The sequence below is a fragment of the Somniosus microcephalus genome, chromosome 33 (assembly GCF_052327205.1).
Source record: "Somniosus microcephalus isolate GS21.2 chromosome 33, FLI_Smic_1.0, whole genome shotgun sequence".
Taxonomy (NCBI): domain Eukaryota; kingdom Metazoa; phylum Chordata; class Chondrichthyes; order Squaliformes; family Somniosidae; genus Somniosus; species Somniosus microcephalus.
The window spans coordinates 4390562-4408439 of NC_141019.1; the positions used below are offsets into that span (position 1 = coordinate 4390562).

Here is a 17878-nt window from a genome sequence, read left to right on the forward strand (position 1 = left end):
AAATAATTTATTAATAAGAAGGAAGGAAGACATTACCCACCCTTCTTTGTCATCTAAGTTGCGCCCACTGTAGTCAAAGAAGATGTCAATGTGTTCAGTAAGTGCTTGCTCCATCATTCTGGAGGTCTGATCAAAGAAGGCCAGAAATCCATCTGAATGAAGAATCTTCTCTTTTTCGTCCTCAGTTAGCTCATGCTGAATTGCTGGAAATAAATTTTACATAATAGTTGAGCTGAGGGGTCTCTCTTTTTAATATAAACATTACTATTTTTCTTTCCCATTCCCCTCCTCAAGTCTCCTACATCAGACACCTTCCCTGGCACGTAGAGCTGGTCCACTGCATTTTTCTCACGCTTAACAACTCTGTGTAATGCAAGGAAAATGTTAAAGACAGCACAAAGAATCAGGACTTCAGGTCCTAGATCTGTGACGAACAAAAGAAATAAACAACATGCCCGTAAACCTTTCAGAACCATATTATGTGCAGTTTGCATGATACCTTTTAGTATACATCCCCAGCTTATACATACCCAAATGTACACCCCTGCAGCACACTCCTCCCCCTCTTCTTGAGTGCTGCCCAAGGGAGATTCTCTATCCAATGGTCCCCTCTCTTCCCCATTGTATTACCAATCAGTGTCATCCCACAACAAAACGAGTCCAAGATCAGACCAGGACTGCTTCCCTAATTAGTATGATGCAGCTCCAACAAGGAAGGGAGAGTTGCTGGATCTAGCTCCAAGTAATGAGGCAGGAACTGAAGATTAAATATACTAGGAGGAAAGGGGATGCATCAAAGGCTGGGGGTCCGAGAATGAATAGCGAGGTTAGAGCAAAGATGCTAAGTATAGGCAGTATAGTACAGAAGAAATGATGACAAATATAAAAGGTATAGAAGAAAAGCAGAGAGATTGGGAAGGGCAAGAGGGACTATGAAAGAGACTGGCGGTCAAAATAAAATGAAACAGCAAGGGATTTTATAAGCACATTAGAAGTTAAAGGATAGTTAAAGGGGGCACTACTTAGAAATGAAGGGTCTTGTACTTGAGAGCAAGGGATTGCACAGAAACATAGAAGATAGGAACAGGAGTAGGCCATTCGGCCCCTCGAGCCTGCTCCGCCATTCAATGAGATCATGGCTGATCATCCAAATTCAGTACCCTGTCCCTGCTTTCTCCCCATATCCCTTGATCCCTTTAGCCTTAAGAAATATATCCAACTCCTTCTTGAATATATTTAATGAATTGGCCTCTACTGCCTTCTGTGGTAGAGAATTCCACAGGTTCACCACTCTCTGGGTGAAGAAATTCCTCCTCATTTCTGTCCTAAATGGCCTACCCCTTATCCTTAGACTGTGACCCCTGGTTCTGGACTCCCCGACCATCAGGAACATCCTGCATCTAGTCTGTCCAGTCCTGTCAGAATTTTTAAAGTTTCAATGAGATCACCTCTCATTCTTCTAAACTCCAGCGAGTACAAGCCCAATCGACCCAATCTCTCCTCATACGTCATTCCTGCCATCCCAGTTATCAGCCTGGTGAATCTTCGCTGAACTCCTTCCATGGCAAGAACATCCTTCCTCAGATAAGGCGACCAAAACTGCACACAATACTCAAGGTGTATTGCAGAAATGCTTAATAAGTATTTTGCCTCGGTATTTAAAGAAGATGAAAATAGGACTATAGCAGTACCTGAAGAGGATGTGAAGGAGTCACTACAGGAGATAAATATTCAAAAGGAAACTGCACTAAAAAAGTTAATGGGACTAATAGTGGACAAGTCACCAGGCCCCAATAATATGTATCCCAGAATACTGAAAGAGTTAGAGTGCAGAGGCACGAACCATAACTTTCCAAAAATCTTTGGAACGGGAATTGTGCCAAAGGAATAGAATGGTATCAAAATGGTAACAAAATGCCTCTGAATAAGGCCTTCTCTACTGTCAACATTACTAGGCTTTATTCAACCTCCTGGTTTTTGAATGATTGCTAGATTGAGGAGTGTAGCATGTTGGTGCGCCAACGCACAACAGCAGGACGGTGGGGATTTGATCTTCTGTGCCACCAAGTTGACGATCTTTGTCGCACTGCCGCGAGAAGGGAATTTCGCCAACTACATTTGTGTGCTTCCTACTGGCATGAACCGAGTGGCACTGGCTGGAGCTCGGGAGCAGATCACCTGCTCTCACTCAGTCACAGACATCCCCCTCACACCTCAAAGAAGCTAGAGCAAATCATAGCTGCACAAAATCCCAACAGGAATACCTGCGATAAATAAAGTAGACTGCATCGAGTCTGCAAACATTTTCAAACTTCAACATAAACAACCAAACCCATGGCAAGTTTAAATGTATATCAAGAAAGGAAAAACAACAGGCCTTATCCAAGGACATGGTGCAGGAATGTTATACCACAGCTCCACAAAACCAGAGGCAGTGCACGAAGACATAATTAATTCAACTGAAAAATTCCAACTGGAATGAAACACTTTTAAACTTTTCATTGACAACAATCTCATGCTTAGGTTTGAACAAACTGCTATTAATAGTTTAATCGTATCAACCTAGGTTTCCGATAACACCAATATCTTATGTTTGCAATACAACAGAGAGGCTGTCGCATATATATCTGTACATAGTATTCATCGCTGGGTCAGAATCCTGGAACTCCCTCCCTAACAACACTGTGGGAGTACCTTCACCACACGGACTGCAGCGGTTCAAGAAGGTGGCTCACCACCACCACCTTCTCAAGGGCAACTAGGGATGGGCAATAAATGCTGGCCTTGCCAGCAACGCCCACATCCCATAAGCGAATTTTTTTAAAAAATTACGTGACTAGACAGACTAGATGCAGGAAGGATGTTCCCGATGGCGGGGGAGTCAAGAACCAGGGGTCACAGTCTAATGATAAGGGGTTTCTTCACCCAGAGAGTGGTGAACCTGTGGAATTCTATACCACAGAAGGCAGTTGAGGCCAGTTCATTAAATATATTCAAGAAGGAGTTGGATATATTTCTTAAGGCTAAAGGGATCAAGGGATATGGGGAGAAGGCAGGAACAGGGTACTGAATTTGGATGATCAGCCATGATCTCATTGAATGGCGGAGCGGGCTTGAGGGGCTGAATGGCCTACTCCTGCTCCTATCTGCTATGTTTCTATGTGAGCATTTATTGGTGGGGGGGGGGGGATGAAAAAGCACTTTCGATGCAAGGTGTTGTTTCCCCCCCCAACCCCCTTTTAAACTTGAGCTAAAATCTCTCGGACTGTGCTTCACACTCACAGGGAGCAGACATTTCATGTGCTGGAGACTTACGTGCTCTTGGCTCATAACCCTGAGCACCTCCACCAATTCAGCAGAGAGCAGCATCCTTCTAGACTCGGCGAAAATCTGAAGTGGGTATTCCTTGAATAGCTTCGTTCAGCCAAGTACGGTATAATGAAAAGTTAGTCTATCCCAAATATCTGAGAACAGTTACCTTGATGCTCTTCTTCGGTCTCCTCTTGGGTTTCTTCAGGTGTTTCGGTATCTGCTTCGGTTGGTGCTTTCACGGGAACTGGTGCTTCCTCTTTCTCTGCAAAAAGTCATTGTATCAAACAGCAAATCGATACACATCAGATGGGTAGAAATCAACAGATATATCCACAAAATGTAATTGTACCCCCCTGAAATCAATGTACAGGAAACTTTCTGGTATCCGGCACGGACGGGACCGACGTGGTGCCGGTCCATCAACAATGCCGGATAACCGAACGCTATAGTAAAAGATACGGAGCTCAGAGCTCCGTATAAAGCAACAAACCCTGTTTACAGCTTCAAAACAATGGGCACAAGTTGCAAGCGTCTCTGTAGCTTAGCAACAGTTTCAGCTACACCCTTGCACAGCCACAAATGGAGTAATAAAAGTAAAAAAAGTTACCTGAACCGACTCCTGAATTTTGCCGGTGGATAGAGCGTTCCGGTTATTTAATGGCCGGTTAATCGAAAGTTTCCTGTATTACTTCATTTATACTCAAAACATTTTTTCAAATGCCATTGATGGATGACTCAGGTTGAACACAACCTAACCTATATGTGATGTGTGCACAGAGAGTAATATACGGTAATTTGAAAAATTCTCCTTCTCTTGTAAAATGTCTATTTTCTCCCTTCCCATCGGAACCTATTGCCACGCACTATTTGCTGGCTAACAGGGCAGTCGGATCTACAATCAGGGTTCTACCGCTGCCACTAAGTTGGTTGCTAGGAAATCCACGCGAGCACCCCAAGGTGACTTGCCCATTGAATTTTTTCTCCCTCCTATGGTGGGGCCTTTACTAGAGGTAACACCACATTTGTCACGCTGAGGGACAGGATAAATCTTCATTTAGAAAGACACAGATTAATCAGGGACAGTCAGCATGGATTTGTTCTGGGTCCACAGTTCCATTTCATCCTTCAACTCATCCGACGCTTCAACAAAAAACGTTTTTACTTCATTTCCGATGTCAAGGATCGCAAGCTTCAGCAACTCTTGAACACCAACGCCCCTCCGGAACCACCTTCTCCTTCACTTTCCTCTGACCCCCCTTCTCCCAATCTCACCCCCCGCCGCATCTTCTCCATCCCCTCTGACCTTCCCCTCTCTGACCCTGAACGATCAGTCCTCAGCAAAGGCCTGAGCTTCATCCCCTTACGCCCCCACCTCAATGAATTTCGAGCTCGGCACGATGTTGAGCTCTTTTTCCGCCACCTTTGTCTCCGTGCCCACTTCTCTGGCCAGGAGTCTTCCCCCCGCACGGCTGACCCTTTCTCCCACTTTGAGAATTCCCGTTCTACCTGGACCCCTCCCCCTGGCCTCTTACCCTCTCTAGATCTTTTCATCGCTAACTGCTGCCGTGACATCGGCCATCTCAATTTCTCTGCTCCCCTCACTCACTCCAACCTACCTCCCTCTGAACTTGCAGCATTCCATTCTTAGATCCAACCCTGACATTGTCATTAAACCTGCTGACAAGGGTGGTGCTGTTGTTGTTTGGCGCACCGACCTCTACCTAGCGGAAGCTGAACGCCAACTCTCCGACACCTCCTCCTACCTCCACCTGGACCATGACCCCACTACCGAACATCAAAACACCGTTTCCAAGACTGTCACTGACCTCATCTCCTCTGGCGATCTTCCCCCCGCGGCCACCAACCTCATAGCTCCCCAACCCCGCACAGCCCGCTGCTACCTCCTTCCCAAGATCCACAAACAGGACTGCCCTGGTAGACCTATCGTTTCAGCCTGTTCTTGCCCCACCGAACTTATCTCTTCCTATCGCGACTCTATCTTTTCTCCCCTTGTCCAGTCTCTTCCCACCTACATCCGCGACTCTTCGGACACCCTCCGCCACTTTAACAGTTTCCAGTTTCCTGGCCCCAACCGCCTCCTTTTCACCATGGACGTACAATCGCTCTACACCTCCATCCCCCACCAGGATGGCCTGAGGGCGCTCCGCTTCTTCCTTGAACAGAGGCCCGACCAGTCCCCATCCACCACCACCCTCCTCCGCCTGGCTGAACTTGTTCTCACATTGAACAACTTCTCCTTTAACTCCACTCATTTCCTCCAAATTAAAGGTGTTGCTATGGGGACCCGCATGGGTCCTAGCTATGCCTGCCTTTTTGTGGGATATGTGGAACAATCTTTGTTCCAGTCCTACTCGGGTCCCCTCCCTCACCTCTTCTTCCGGTACATTGATGACTGTATCGGTGCCGTTTCCTGCTCTCGCCCTGAACTAGACAATTTCATTCACTTTGCCTCCAATTTCCACCCTTCCCTCACCTTCACATGGTCCATCTCCGACTCTTCCCTTCCCTTCCTCAACTTCTCCATCTCCATGTCTGGGGATAGGTTATTGACCAACATTCACTACAAGCCCACTGACTCCCACAGCTACCTGGACTACACTTCCTCCCACCCCGCCTCCTGTCAGGACTCTATTCCATTCTCCCAGTTTCTCCGTCTCCGCCGCATCTGCTCCGACGATGCCACCTTCCACACCAGTGCTTCCGACATGTCTTCCTTTTTCCGCAACCGAGGATTCCCCTCTACTGTGGTTGACACAGCCCTCGACCGTGTCCATTCTATCTCCCGCACTTCTGCCCTCACCCCTGCCCCTCCCTCCCGGAACCACGATAGGGTTCCCCTTGTCCTCACTTTTCACCCCACCAGCCTCCACATTCAACGGATCATCCTCCGCCATTTCCGCCACCTCCAAAGTGATCCCACCACCAAACGCATCTTCCCCTCCCCTCCCCTTTCAGCATTCTGTAGGGACCGCTCCCTCTGAGACACCCTAGTCCACTCCTCTATCACGCCCAGCACCCCTTCCCCTTCGCCCAGCACCTTCCTGTGCAAGCGCAGGAGATGCAACACCTGCCCTTATACCTCCCCCCTTCCCACTGTCCAGGGTCCCAAACACCCCTTCCAGGTGAAACAGCGATTTACTTGTACTTCTTGCAATCTAGTATACTGTATTCGCTGCTCACGATGTGGCCTCCTCTAGGTTGGGGAGACCAAACGCAGATTGGGTGACCGATTTGCGGAACACCTCCTTTCAGTCCGTAAGGGGGACCCTGAGCTTCCGGTCGCCTGTCACTTTAATTCACCGCCCCATTCCCACTCAGACCTCACTGTACTCGGGCTCTTACATTGTTCCACGGAAGCTCAACGTAAACTCGAGGAACAGCACCTCATCTTCCGATTAGGCACTTTACAGCCTTCCGGACTCAATATCGAGTTCAACAATTTCAGATCATAACCTCGGCCCCCATTACATTTTTGCTTATATTTTATCCACATCTTTGTTTTGAGCCGTCTTTTGTCTCCACTAGTCCTATCACCATCTCGTCTGGTTTTGAATACCTCTTAATGTCTCTTCACTTCTTTTGTTCTCTCCCAGCCCTGCCTTTCGATCTATTTCATTTCCTTTCCAGTTTTGAAAAAGGGTTTCGACCCGAAACGTCGACTCTATTTTCTCTCCACGGATGTTGCCTGGCCTGCTGAGTTTTTCCAGCATTTTCTGTTGTTACTTTGATATGGGAAGGTTGTGTCTGACTAACTTGATTGAATTTTTTGAGGAGGTAACAAGGAGGTTAGATGAGGGTAGTGCGATTGATGTAGTGTATATGGATTTTAGCAAGGCTTTTGATAAGGTCCCACATGGCAGACTGGTCATGAAAGTAAAAGCCCATGGGATCCAAGGCAAAGTGGCAAGTTGGATCCAAAATTGGCTCAGAGGCAGGAAGCAGAGGGTAATGGTCGACGGGTGTTTTTGTGACTGGAAGGCTGTTTCCAGTGGGGTTCCGCAGGGCTCAGTACTGGGTCCCTTGCTTTTTGTGGTATATATCAATGATTTGGACTTGAATGTAGTAAGTGTGATTAACAAGTTTGCAGATGATACAAAAATTGGCCGTGTGGTTGATAATGAAGAAGAAAGCTGCAGACTGCAGGAAGATAGCAATGGACTGTTCAGGTGGGCAGAACAGTGGCAAATAGAATTCAATCTGGAGAAGTGTGAGGTAATGCATTTGGGGAGGGCTAACAAGGCAAGGGAATACACAATAAATGGTAGGATACTGAGAGGTGCAGAAGATCAGAGGGACCTTGGAGTGCATGTCCACAGATCCCTGAAGGTAGCAGGACAGGTAGATAAGGTGGCTAAGAAGGCACACGGGATACTTGCCTTTATTAGCCGAGGCATAGAATATAAGAGCAGGGAGGTTATGCTTGAACTGTATAAAACACTAGTTAGGCCACAGCTAGAATACTGTGTGCAGTTCTGGTCACCACATTACAGGAAGGATGTGATTGCACTAGAGAGGGTACAGAGGAGATTTACGAGGATGTTACCTGAGCTGGGGAATTTTAGCTGTGAGGAAAGATTGGATAGGCTGGGGTTGTTTTCTTTGGAACAGAGGAGGCTGAGGGGAGACCAAATTGAGGTGTATAAAATTATGAGGGGCCTAGATAGAGTGGATAGGAAGGACCTATTTCCCTTAGCAGAAGGGTCAATAACCAGGGGACACAGATTTAAAGTAATTGGTCGGAGGTTTAGAGGGGAGTTGAGGAGAAATTTTTTCACCCAGAGGGTGGTGGGGGTCTGGAACTCTGCCAGAAAGGGTGGTAGTGGCAGTGACCCTCATCACCGTATTTAAAAAGTACTTGGATGTGCATTTGAAGTGCCGTAACCTACAGGGCTACGGACCAAGAGCTGGAAAGCGGGGTTAGGCTGGAGAGCTCTTTCTATGATTCAATGATTTGAGATTGCTGACTGAGCGCCCTCACTTTTACAAATAAAAACAGCAATTTTGAGCACTAAAAAACCTTCAATGTTGAAACAATCCCTGATGTAGGTCACTGAGGGTATGATACCAATTTACATTCAACCAGGTCTTTTCCAGTGGGCCACTTCTCAATTGTCGCATCAGATGGAGGTAGCTCTCTATAGCAGAACGCCCCATGGAAGAGAAAAATACTCAGCAGGTTCACCTATCCCATCCTGTCAGCCAATATGAGCAGCATTGCTGCTGTCAATGGAGGAGTCTATGACCTAGAAGTCCTGTCCAACTAGCTACAGCTAGAGGCAAGATTGCAACAGAAATGGGGTGTTAAAGGGGGAAACTCCAGCAATGTGAAGATACGTTTTGCTCTGTCCCCTTACTTCCCTCGACACAGGCACTACACTCTTCAAGCTGAAGGAGGGCTAAGTGAAGGGGTCAGCAAGTCAAACTATCACTAATGGCTCATATACCAAAGCCACTCCATGAAATGAGCAGTTGCGATTGTAGGCTCCAGAAGCCTAGGCAAGATGCATTACAATATGAATTGGCCTGATGAGAATACGGTCCGACTCTGGTCGGCCAATAGAGGCTATATTAACACTTGGCTGCGAATAAGATCTCCATCTAGGGTGCAATTTACACTAGATTCACTGCACAGCAGACATGTACTTGTCCTGTAACAGAGGGTCTCTGGTGATTGGTTTTGAAGAAATTGGATGGCAAGCAAGAGTTCAAGGTCTTAGGCAGTCTGGTACTTGAATTTGCCAGCTAACTTGTGAGGTTTGTCCGTTTTCACCTAGGCTGCTCGTCACAGTGCTCCATGAAAACAAAGTATTCTACCTTGGCATTAAGGTAAAGTAAAATATCTGTCCTTCTTTAGAGAGAATGTGCTTCTTGATGGTTAAAACCCAGAGCAGCACAGCCATGGAAAAGCTTATAGCCCTGTTCACCACAGTAAAGGGAGAATTCATGGGGGAAAGAGATCTAAAAGAATAATGAAAGGAGAAAATGACTGGAAAATGATTAGTGTTAGCCTACCTTCATCTGGTTTAGCAACCACTGGTGTTTGGGTCTCCTTGCAGTGCCCAAGACGCTCACAAGGTGCAATATCCACATGGGTAATTCTGGCTATTCCTAGTTTTTGCAGGTGATGTCTACATAGGAATTGATAAATAAAAATCACTGTGGTGCAGCGAGTAGCAAAGTGACACTCAAATCTTGAGGACTGCTATGCTTCTACAGCGATTGCAATGGAACCTCCAATATCCATACTCTTATCTGCCAGAATTTTCACAGGACAATTGTGCGAGATGCCACCTCGTTAAATAGCTTCTTTTGTTATCTGCATTTCGTCTTTTAACGGTGAATGCAACTACATGAACGTTTTGTTGTCTTATTTGCATTGTATGTGCCTTCAGTCGTGTGCCTAGGATATTGCTGTACCATACGTACAAGATCAGAATTTGGATTATTCACCAATTTCCATTATCCACAAGGAGTCCCCACCATTTTGGCAAATAATGGAGGTGCCACGGTTATGCAATGTTATAAACGAACTATTGTTTACCAACGGCAGTCTGCACGATGAACTGGAAGCCCCAACACATATTATGCATGCATTCAGCAGACAATAAGCACACAGATTATGTGCAGAACATTTTCATGTAGAGGCCACATAATTAAACCAGTGGGAATAAATACTTAAAACATCCCTTGTAAACCTTTCTAGACCTGCTCTTGAATCCTTTGCCAAAGTGCAGCAATGTAAGCATTTGATATCAGTTGCAGACCTACAGCTACAAGTGAGATTTTTGGAATCTGCTAGTTTAAATACTGGAGTTTCAGGAGCGTATCCTGTAGGTTTTGATTATATTTAAAAAAAATCATTTTTGGATGTGATTAGCATTAGACTGGAGTATGAGTTTTTTAAAATAAATACTCGTTCCAATTTCCCCAGTTACCCTCCAGATGAGAATGGAAACAGCTCGAGTGTGAACCACATAGCAGACTGGTTTGTGTTTGGTATTTTGTCTGTTATAAGTGGCTGTCTGATTTATTGTACAGGACAAAGAAGATTTAAATGTAAAAAGTCGTGATGGTGGAATATTGTACGTAACACTAATGCTGTACACGTGACTTTCGTATGCATGAACAAAAAGTGGAGATTGAGGAGGTGATTTTGCAGCAAGAAGAGCGCACCGATGGAATCGTGTAAAAGTCAAATCTGGGATGGTCTGGCAGTAAAAGCATAAATAAATACCTGTATGCAGGTGCAGTGTATGTACTGCAATGACATTAACACACGAGATACCGGGGGTCATTTTCACCTTCAGAGCTTGGGCTGCAAACTGTTGTGTGGATCGCCCGCCTGATGGCAGGACAGGTGCTCCAATTGAAATTAAAGGCTAATTAAACAATGAATGAATAAATAAGGGCTACATATACTGTGAGTTTTACCACAGTAGTAATTGTTTGGGTGTGAAGCAAAGCTCAACTACACACCTATCGTCCAACAAGCTTCTTCTCCATATCCACATTTTTTTTTTTTTTAAAGATAAATAAATCAAGAGTTAAATCTAACTGGCAAGTGGTTTGCTAAGCAGTAGGAATGAGGCATATGGAAGGAACAATTAAAATTCCAATGAATGCTCGGGCATTACAATCACAGCTTTTCCAGCATTTCAGCAATGATCTAATGCATATTATTCCACTTTTAAAAATCCGAATGCTTAATACAAAGATAAGCCCAGGGTCCCTGTAATATCACCCTCTGAACACAGATGATAAAGGCTACCTACTTCTACCAAAATTAATATTTTGTTCAATATACATCTCTCCGAAACAATACCTTGATGAAAATGGGAACAGTTCAGAACAGCACTGTTGTGCTTCATAGTTGAAGTTTTCTATTGGGCACTTTGTGCTTCCATGCGCAAGTTGCCAAATAAAGCTTTTTAAAATGTCAGTGTGTGATGGCCCAGGGACACTCAGGTGGATCTCCTGGTTTGTAAAAGTATGGGGCCGGGGGAGGGGTGTGGTGGCCAGCAGCAGCCCGTGGATTTTAATGTGGAGCACTCCTAACTCCCGAAGAAGTGAAGTAATAAGGTCCCTTTAAGGGCTGCTCAGTGTCTGAAGAAACTGACGGCAGTGTGCACGGCGCCTGTTGCTGTCGTTTGCAATCCAAATTTGCAAAGGGTCCTGAAACAGGTGCCAGGTCCTTTGCATGTGCAAATAGGGGACATAATGCCTGTTGCATGCGCACGTCCTCGATGCCTATGGAGGAGCTTTAATCAATATGGTGGGTGGCACGCTACCAGTGTTGCATGAACACGCGCACGTCACCCGCTATATTGGACTCAGAGGATTTCGAGGCCATTATTTATTGCTCAAGATAGCAGTCTGTTCCACGAGATGACATTTTATATGAAGAAGGTTTCCTTAAGCGAAGTTTAACTTGTGTGGTTTAGTATATAACCATCTCCCTGCTTCTCCTATCCTATTTTGTATTAAAAAGCCTCTTTACATTCCTATTCAGTATCTGATAAAGATGGATAATAATATCATCTTTTCCTAATAAAATTTAGTTTCTTCAGCCCCTCTCAATGGATTAAAATCTGAAATCGTGTTGCTTGATTTTTCTCTTGAACCCTTTCCATGTTCTAGGTCACTTAATTGGTTTGGAAACCACAACTCAAAACACATGGGGTATCACTAATGCTTTATAGAATCAGTCTCAAGACTTTGCCCTTACATTCCTTGCACACCCCCAACAGTCTATTTGCCTTTGGGCCCTACACTTTCAATGTTTGGTCAACTACTACACCGACATCTTTTTCTTAACTTGTTTCATTTAATGATGTCCCCTTCATTTTCTAATCCTTACATTTCTCAATATTAAATGCCTCTGCCCAATTGTTAAGTCACTGAAGATCTCTGAATTTTAGCCCTTCTTTAAAAAAAAACTGCTTTTTACGGAAAGCATTCTCACTTAATGAACTAATGATTCAACTCCTGAAGGAAACACTTATTGCAGGTTTTACAGTTTAGCTCACGTTAATGGGACTCTTTTATTTGGTCTCAGAGAGTTAGTCAAGTATTATAGTTAGCAGCAGAAAGGAGTAGAGGATAGGTACCGCATTTCAGAATCAGTCTGAAGTTGAAGGACAGAGAGATCTGTATCCCACTGCAGCGTCCTGAGGAGGTTAGCAGAGTAAACCGTGAAGTAGAAAGGTGAAAGGTTAGTTTCATACACAGTAAATAAAGCTACACAATCATCAAAGTGGAAAAGTCCACTGGCCCTGCCTGATTTTTGGGGTTTGCAAATATATAGTAAACTGTTTTATATGACCAGCTCCAGTACCAAATGATTAAGTGATGACACAAAGGATCTTTCACATAAAGCTAGTTAATGTCATTGGGTGTTACCTGATCGATTAATTGATTTGGCTGCTTCTTGACTTAAACTGGAGGCTGAAATATATTTGTATTTTTTAAATTATGATGTACTCCAGGGATGGGTGACACTGGTCCCACAAATTGCCTCGAGAACATTAAGAGTCAACCTGTAGTATGGGATTGGAGTCACGTGTAGGTCAGACCAGGTAGGGGTGGCAGGTTCCCTTCTTTTTTCCCTGGTACCAGCCTACAAATTGCCATGGAAGGATTTGAACTCAACCTCTGGGTTGCTAGTCCAGTACCATAAACACTGCACTAGCGTACCCCTTCAGGTCAAAATATGTGGGGACCATTGGATTTTCCCGCACTGTTAATGTTCAATAATGATTTTACTGAAAAACCTGAGCAAAAGTGATAGCCATTTCAGACTCATTGATAGTTTTACACAATCAGACAAGTCGTGGATTCATCGCACTGTTACAGTGTAAAATACTACTGAACAAATCTCTTGACATCATGCGTATCAGTGGGGGAAATTCCAGAAAAGGACACTTGAATTTAGGGGAGTGGAGATATAAAAATATCAAATATCATGCGTCATTAAAGTAAAACTGCTGACATTTGTAATGCTTTGGTCCAATTTAGAATAAATAAAAAACAAATTCACCAACCTACTTGATTTTTAACAGCTTCACAAGCAAAAATCTGTACGAAAGACCATGTGGTCGGATCACTGTCTACTGTGACCACGCAACAGCAGTTCCAATAGGAAATTAGTAGTTCTTTTTAAAAATTAGCGATGCAAAGAAGTCAGATTATATCTCAATATCCTATCTCCATTTGTTACAATAAAGAGTCCAAGCTCAAATTCTCAATTGTTAAGGCGTAAATTAGACCCACCTCAGGGGAAGGGTTCATGCTTTCGTTTCAAACACATGCATACACATTGCCAGCAGAAAATGCCTGGGGATTCACAACCTATACCAGCTGACCTTTTCTTCCTCTTCCTGTTCAACATTTCACCCACTCCCACCATTTGTCCCTCTGTGCTACACTGTTGGGAGTGGGGGGGGGGGGGGAAGAAAGAGAAGAGAATCACATTTAAATTGCAAATTGCAATAATAGTACTATTACAGAATGGCAACCAGAAGATCAGCTCCATTCATTCACTTGCAGAGACCAGATTACTGAGTTTGGCTCTCAGCATAAGTAATATGCATTCAAGGGGAATACGCATGGTATGGATTGCATTGATTGGATTATTTTTGTCCTTTAGCTGCAAACTTTCACTTGTAATTTAGACCAACCTCCCCAGATATGTCAACTGGGACTATGTGGGGTGAACCATCTGCTTGTGTACCTTAAACTCTTTTCTCCCTATCAACATCATTCATTCCTTGGAGGAGAGGCTGGCCTGTCCCAAGCTCTCGTATTTCTGTTTTTGTGCTGCTCACAAGAACTTACATGACTGTGGCCTGGCATTACTCACACCCTCAATTCTCCACTTGGAAGTACAAAGCCTCTGCTAAACTCGTCTTACTCCCACAGCGATTACAAGGGCAAATTTGTATCTTGCCACTTGGTGGCAGAGAACAATGGTGCACTGACGAGTGCAGCACCACTCCTGGATCTTACGCACATCAACACTTGAACTTGAATTAAGATAGCACCTAAAGTTATTTCTAAAAGTGGTCATTAAAGACGTGATGTACTCTACAAAGATTTGAAGAAAATGTAACCTGGACAACATTATTTGATTTTAACATGCATCATTGTGCTTTACTTTTGTTTAATTAGTAAAATATCACCCGTCAAGTTTCTGTGGGTGAAGTGTACAGATAATGGGGGAGGAATTGGCTAACCCCCGAAAACGGGCGTGGGCTTCGCGGTACGCGATTAACCCGTGTCTGTTCATTGCGTTGCAGGCAGCATGGTAAGTCAGCAGAGGGCCGATATCGCGAGTGGCTAGTGTTACTTAAAGGCAGCCTGCAGCTCTTAAAGGGGAGGTGCATTGTGGCTGCAAGAAGTGATACTTTGAGCAATGGCTGAACATGCGAGAGAGAGAGCACCAAGGTTTTCAGACGCGGCACCGGAGGTCTTGGTGGAAGAGATGGAAAGGAGAGACACCCTGTATCCGCAGGGGAGCAAGAGGCTGTCCAGGCAGCTGCTCAGGAGGCAGTAGCGGTGGAGGTCAATGTCAGGAGTGTTGCTCCAAGAACATGGATGCAGTGCAGGAAGAAGTTTAATGATCTCACACGAGTTGTCATGGTCAGTGAGTTTATTTTCAAATGGCACATCCCTTCACTGCACCCCCATCACCCACCTACCAACAATCTCTATCAATCAGTACTCAACTCTTCAATTCATACGTTTCACCTCACCCTCACGCACTTAGCACTGTTGCAAGCCTCGCACTGTTGCAAGCCTCGCACCCACAACTCATGGCTTGCACACATTGGTAGCTATTCAAACATGACAGCCACATCACCCAAACACATTGCAGGACACTCACCGACACACTTCCCTCTTTCTTGCAGGAGAAGGTGGTGCATAACAGCAGGCAGCAGCAAAGAACTGGAGGAGGACAAGCGTGCTTGCATGTTCTAACCCCCATGAAGAAACAACGCTGGCCATCATGGGAAGGGGCATCTTTGATGCCGTGGCCAGTGGCGGGGCTGGAGGGATCGATGATATCTGCATACCTAATCCTCCTCCTCCCTCATCCCATCAATCTCTTTTGCCTCACAAGCTGCAGATGGTGTAAGCACGCACGTTTTACTTTCTGTTCTCCCCTCACCACAACCCAACCCTTGTCCCTTTGCATTTCAGATACCCAAGAACTGGAACCTGGCCAGACAGTAGAAGAGGAGGAAGAAGGCAGTGAAGATAAGAGTCACCGTCACTCGATCTTACACTCGCAGCCACCAATTCAGATAGCGACACTGTGTGTATTTTAGAGACGAGGTTAGAGGAGCAATCTGCACGTGGTGAGACACTGGGCACAAGTGCGCAGGTGCCAGCTCGCCAGAGGGCAAGGTTTTACACTAGTTCTGCTGCAGAGGACTCAGATGAGGCCTTTGATGGGCCAGGCTACAGAAGAAGGCTGATGGGCGTACCTAACCAAATGTTTGGCGCACTGGAACGCCTGCGCTCAATGTCAAGGAGCATGGAGGAGTCCAGCATCAACTTGGCACAGGCCTTTGCGCAGAGCTTGGAGCCTGTAATTACCAACATGAAATGGGTGGTCACTTCCATCCGCGCACCTGCGGAACCCACCATGATGCAATGTCAGATGGCCGATGTCACAGCTTCCATCAAAGGTGCGAGTGCTGTAGTGGAAGGTCAGACTGCTGCCATCATGGCCCTGGATATCACTGTTCAAAGGGGCTTCCAGGGAGTCACAGCAGTCCATCAATCTGTCCTCCAAAAGATCAGTAGGGTTGCGTAGGCGCCGCCCCGGGAGAGTGGCAGTGGTTCCATGGTGCACAAACCTGCTTTCCTCTCTCAAGATGACAGCATTCATGCTCTCACTCCTGCCACCGCCCTTGCTGTTGCCCGTCAGCTAGCCCAGACTGCTGCAGTCCAGGGCGAAATGGTGTAGTCTGAAGCCAGGCCTTCTAGACCCAGAGCTGCTCAAGATCGCCCTCCAAGGCCATTTACAGTCTCCTCAATTGGCAGCCTTCCACCAGCCATGTGCAGCCACTGGGGAAGCACCGCGTAGGAGCATTAGGAAGCAAAGGCACACAGAAGACAGGTACTAAGGGAATGCACAAGGGTGATTAGTTTGTTTTTGTATGCATTATGTCATAATTGAATTTATAAATTTGGATTGGAATGTGCATTCTCTGGTGGGGTTTTTTTGTGTTGTCGGAAAGAGGACGATGTGATGGTCAGTGATAGAGGAAAGGTAAGGAATGTGGGACTGCTGGTGAATGGGGAGGTGTAGTTGAGGTTACTGGTATCACTCATGAATTATTTCATCATGTAGAGCCCGGGCAGAAAGGGGCAATCTACATTGTATCCATCCTTCCTCTTCCTCCACTTCCTGTAGCACTTCCTCCTCCTCTTCTTGCTCTTCAACTTCTCACCTGATAGGTGGTGGCAAGGGCTGTTCCTTGATAATGGCCAGGTTGTGCAGCATGCAACATACTACGGACGTCATAATCTGCCCGCTCTGCTTGCTGTCGTTAGGTGTATGCTCGCAAACCCCTTTACCAAGATGGCGGCTGGCGCACTTCCCGTCAGAAGTGTGCACCCATCTTGGACAATGTTAAGAGGCTGCAGAGCGCCTAAAAAAACGGATGCTACAGAGCCCAATTTCTCCCTCACAATTCCTACAGAATTGTAATGTATTTCTGCAATAAATCCAAAAATGACTGATAGATTAGATAAAATTGGATTATCCTTATCCACTTTATTCTTTCAAATGTCACATAGATCCTCTTCCAATCTGGAGGGCAGGATAGCCCAACAAATTGATTTCTCCACCTCCATGGTCAATGCCTCATTGCAACCAGTTAGAAGGAGCAATCCGAGTGATGTGATACCAGTTTGCTCCCTCTCCCAATTATCTTTTCCTTTCAACACAGTGTTCCACTTAGCAGCCCAACAGAAAACGGATGAAATGCACCCAACTGAAGTGTTTTTGAGCAACAAACGCACACTGAGACTGGACCTCATGATCTGCTATTTTGGACTGGTACGTAATTACTAGAGCTTGTAAACAAAGGGGGCATATTCAGTTGTAAAACTGGGCAATGTTCACAATGTCCCTCTGTTTAAAAGAGTGTTGACAGAGAACACTGCAGAATCTGAAAAGTGTAAATTCAGTGATAGCAAACGTGCCCATAGACATGCAAATATCACTGTAATCGGAGAACACGCGAGTACAAAACCTGTGAACACTTTGAATACTAGCTTTGGAATGCTTAGTGGAAAGACAGATTTGGCTCAGTTGGAAACACTCTTGCCCCAAGTCAGAAAATACTGGGTTCAAGTCCCACTCCAGGGCTGGAATTTTGCCGCCACTCAGCGGACAGGATGGGTGGCAGGTCAGCTGTTAAATTTTAAATGATTGACAGCGGGTCAGGAACTTGCTGTCAAAACGTGCACACCTGCATTTCTCGATGTCGGGTCTGTCAGCGCTGCGCAGACCCAACAGGCAGAGGCGGGGGAG

The 17878-nt window shown here is 45.4% G+C and overlaps 1 protein-coding gene across 6 annotated transcripts in view; it reads right to left on the minus strand.

Annotated features, from left to right (window-relative positions):
- Positions 1–17878, minus strand: part of LOC147096943 (cytoplasmic dynein 1 intermediate chain 2-like) — a 74520-nt gene that overhangs the window by 20372 nt on the left and 36270 nt on the right. For 4 of the 6 annotated variants that reach the window (XM_085972610.1, XM_085972609.1, XM_085972608.1 and 1 more), the window contains exons 5-8: positions 12441–12500; positions 9346–9461; positions 3479–3574; positions 41–203 (exon numbers count right to left, since the gene is read on the minus strand). In XM_085972610.1, the coding sequence (XP_085828736.1) occupies positions 41–203; positions 3479–3574; positions 9346–9461; positions 12441–12500 (435 nt within the window). The remainder of the gene's footprint in view (positions 1–40; positions 204–3478; positions 3575–9345; positions 9462–12440; positions 12501–17878) is intronic. The other 2 variants (XM_085972613.1, XM_085972614.1) reach the window with 1 other exon arrangement.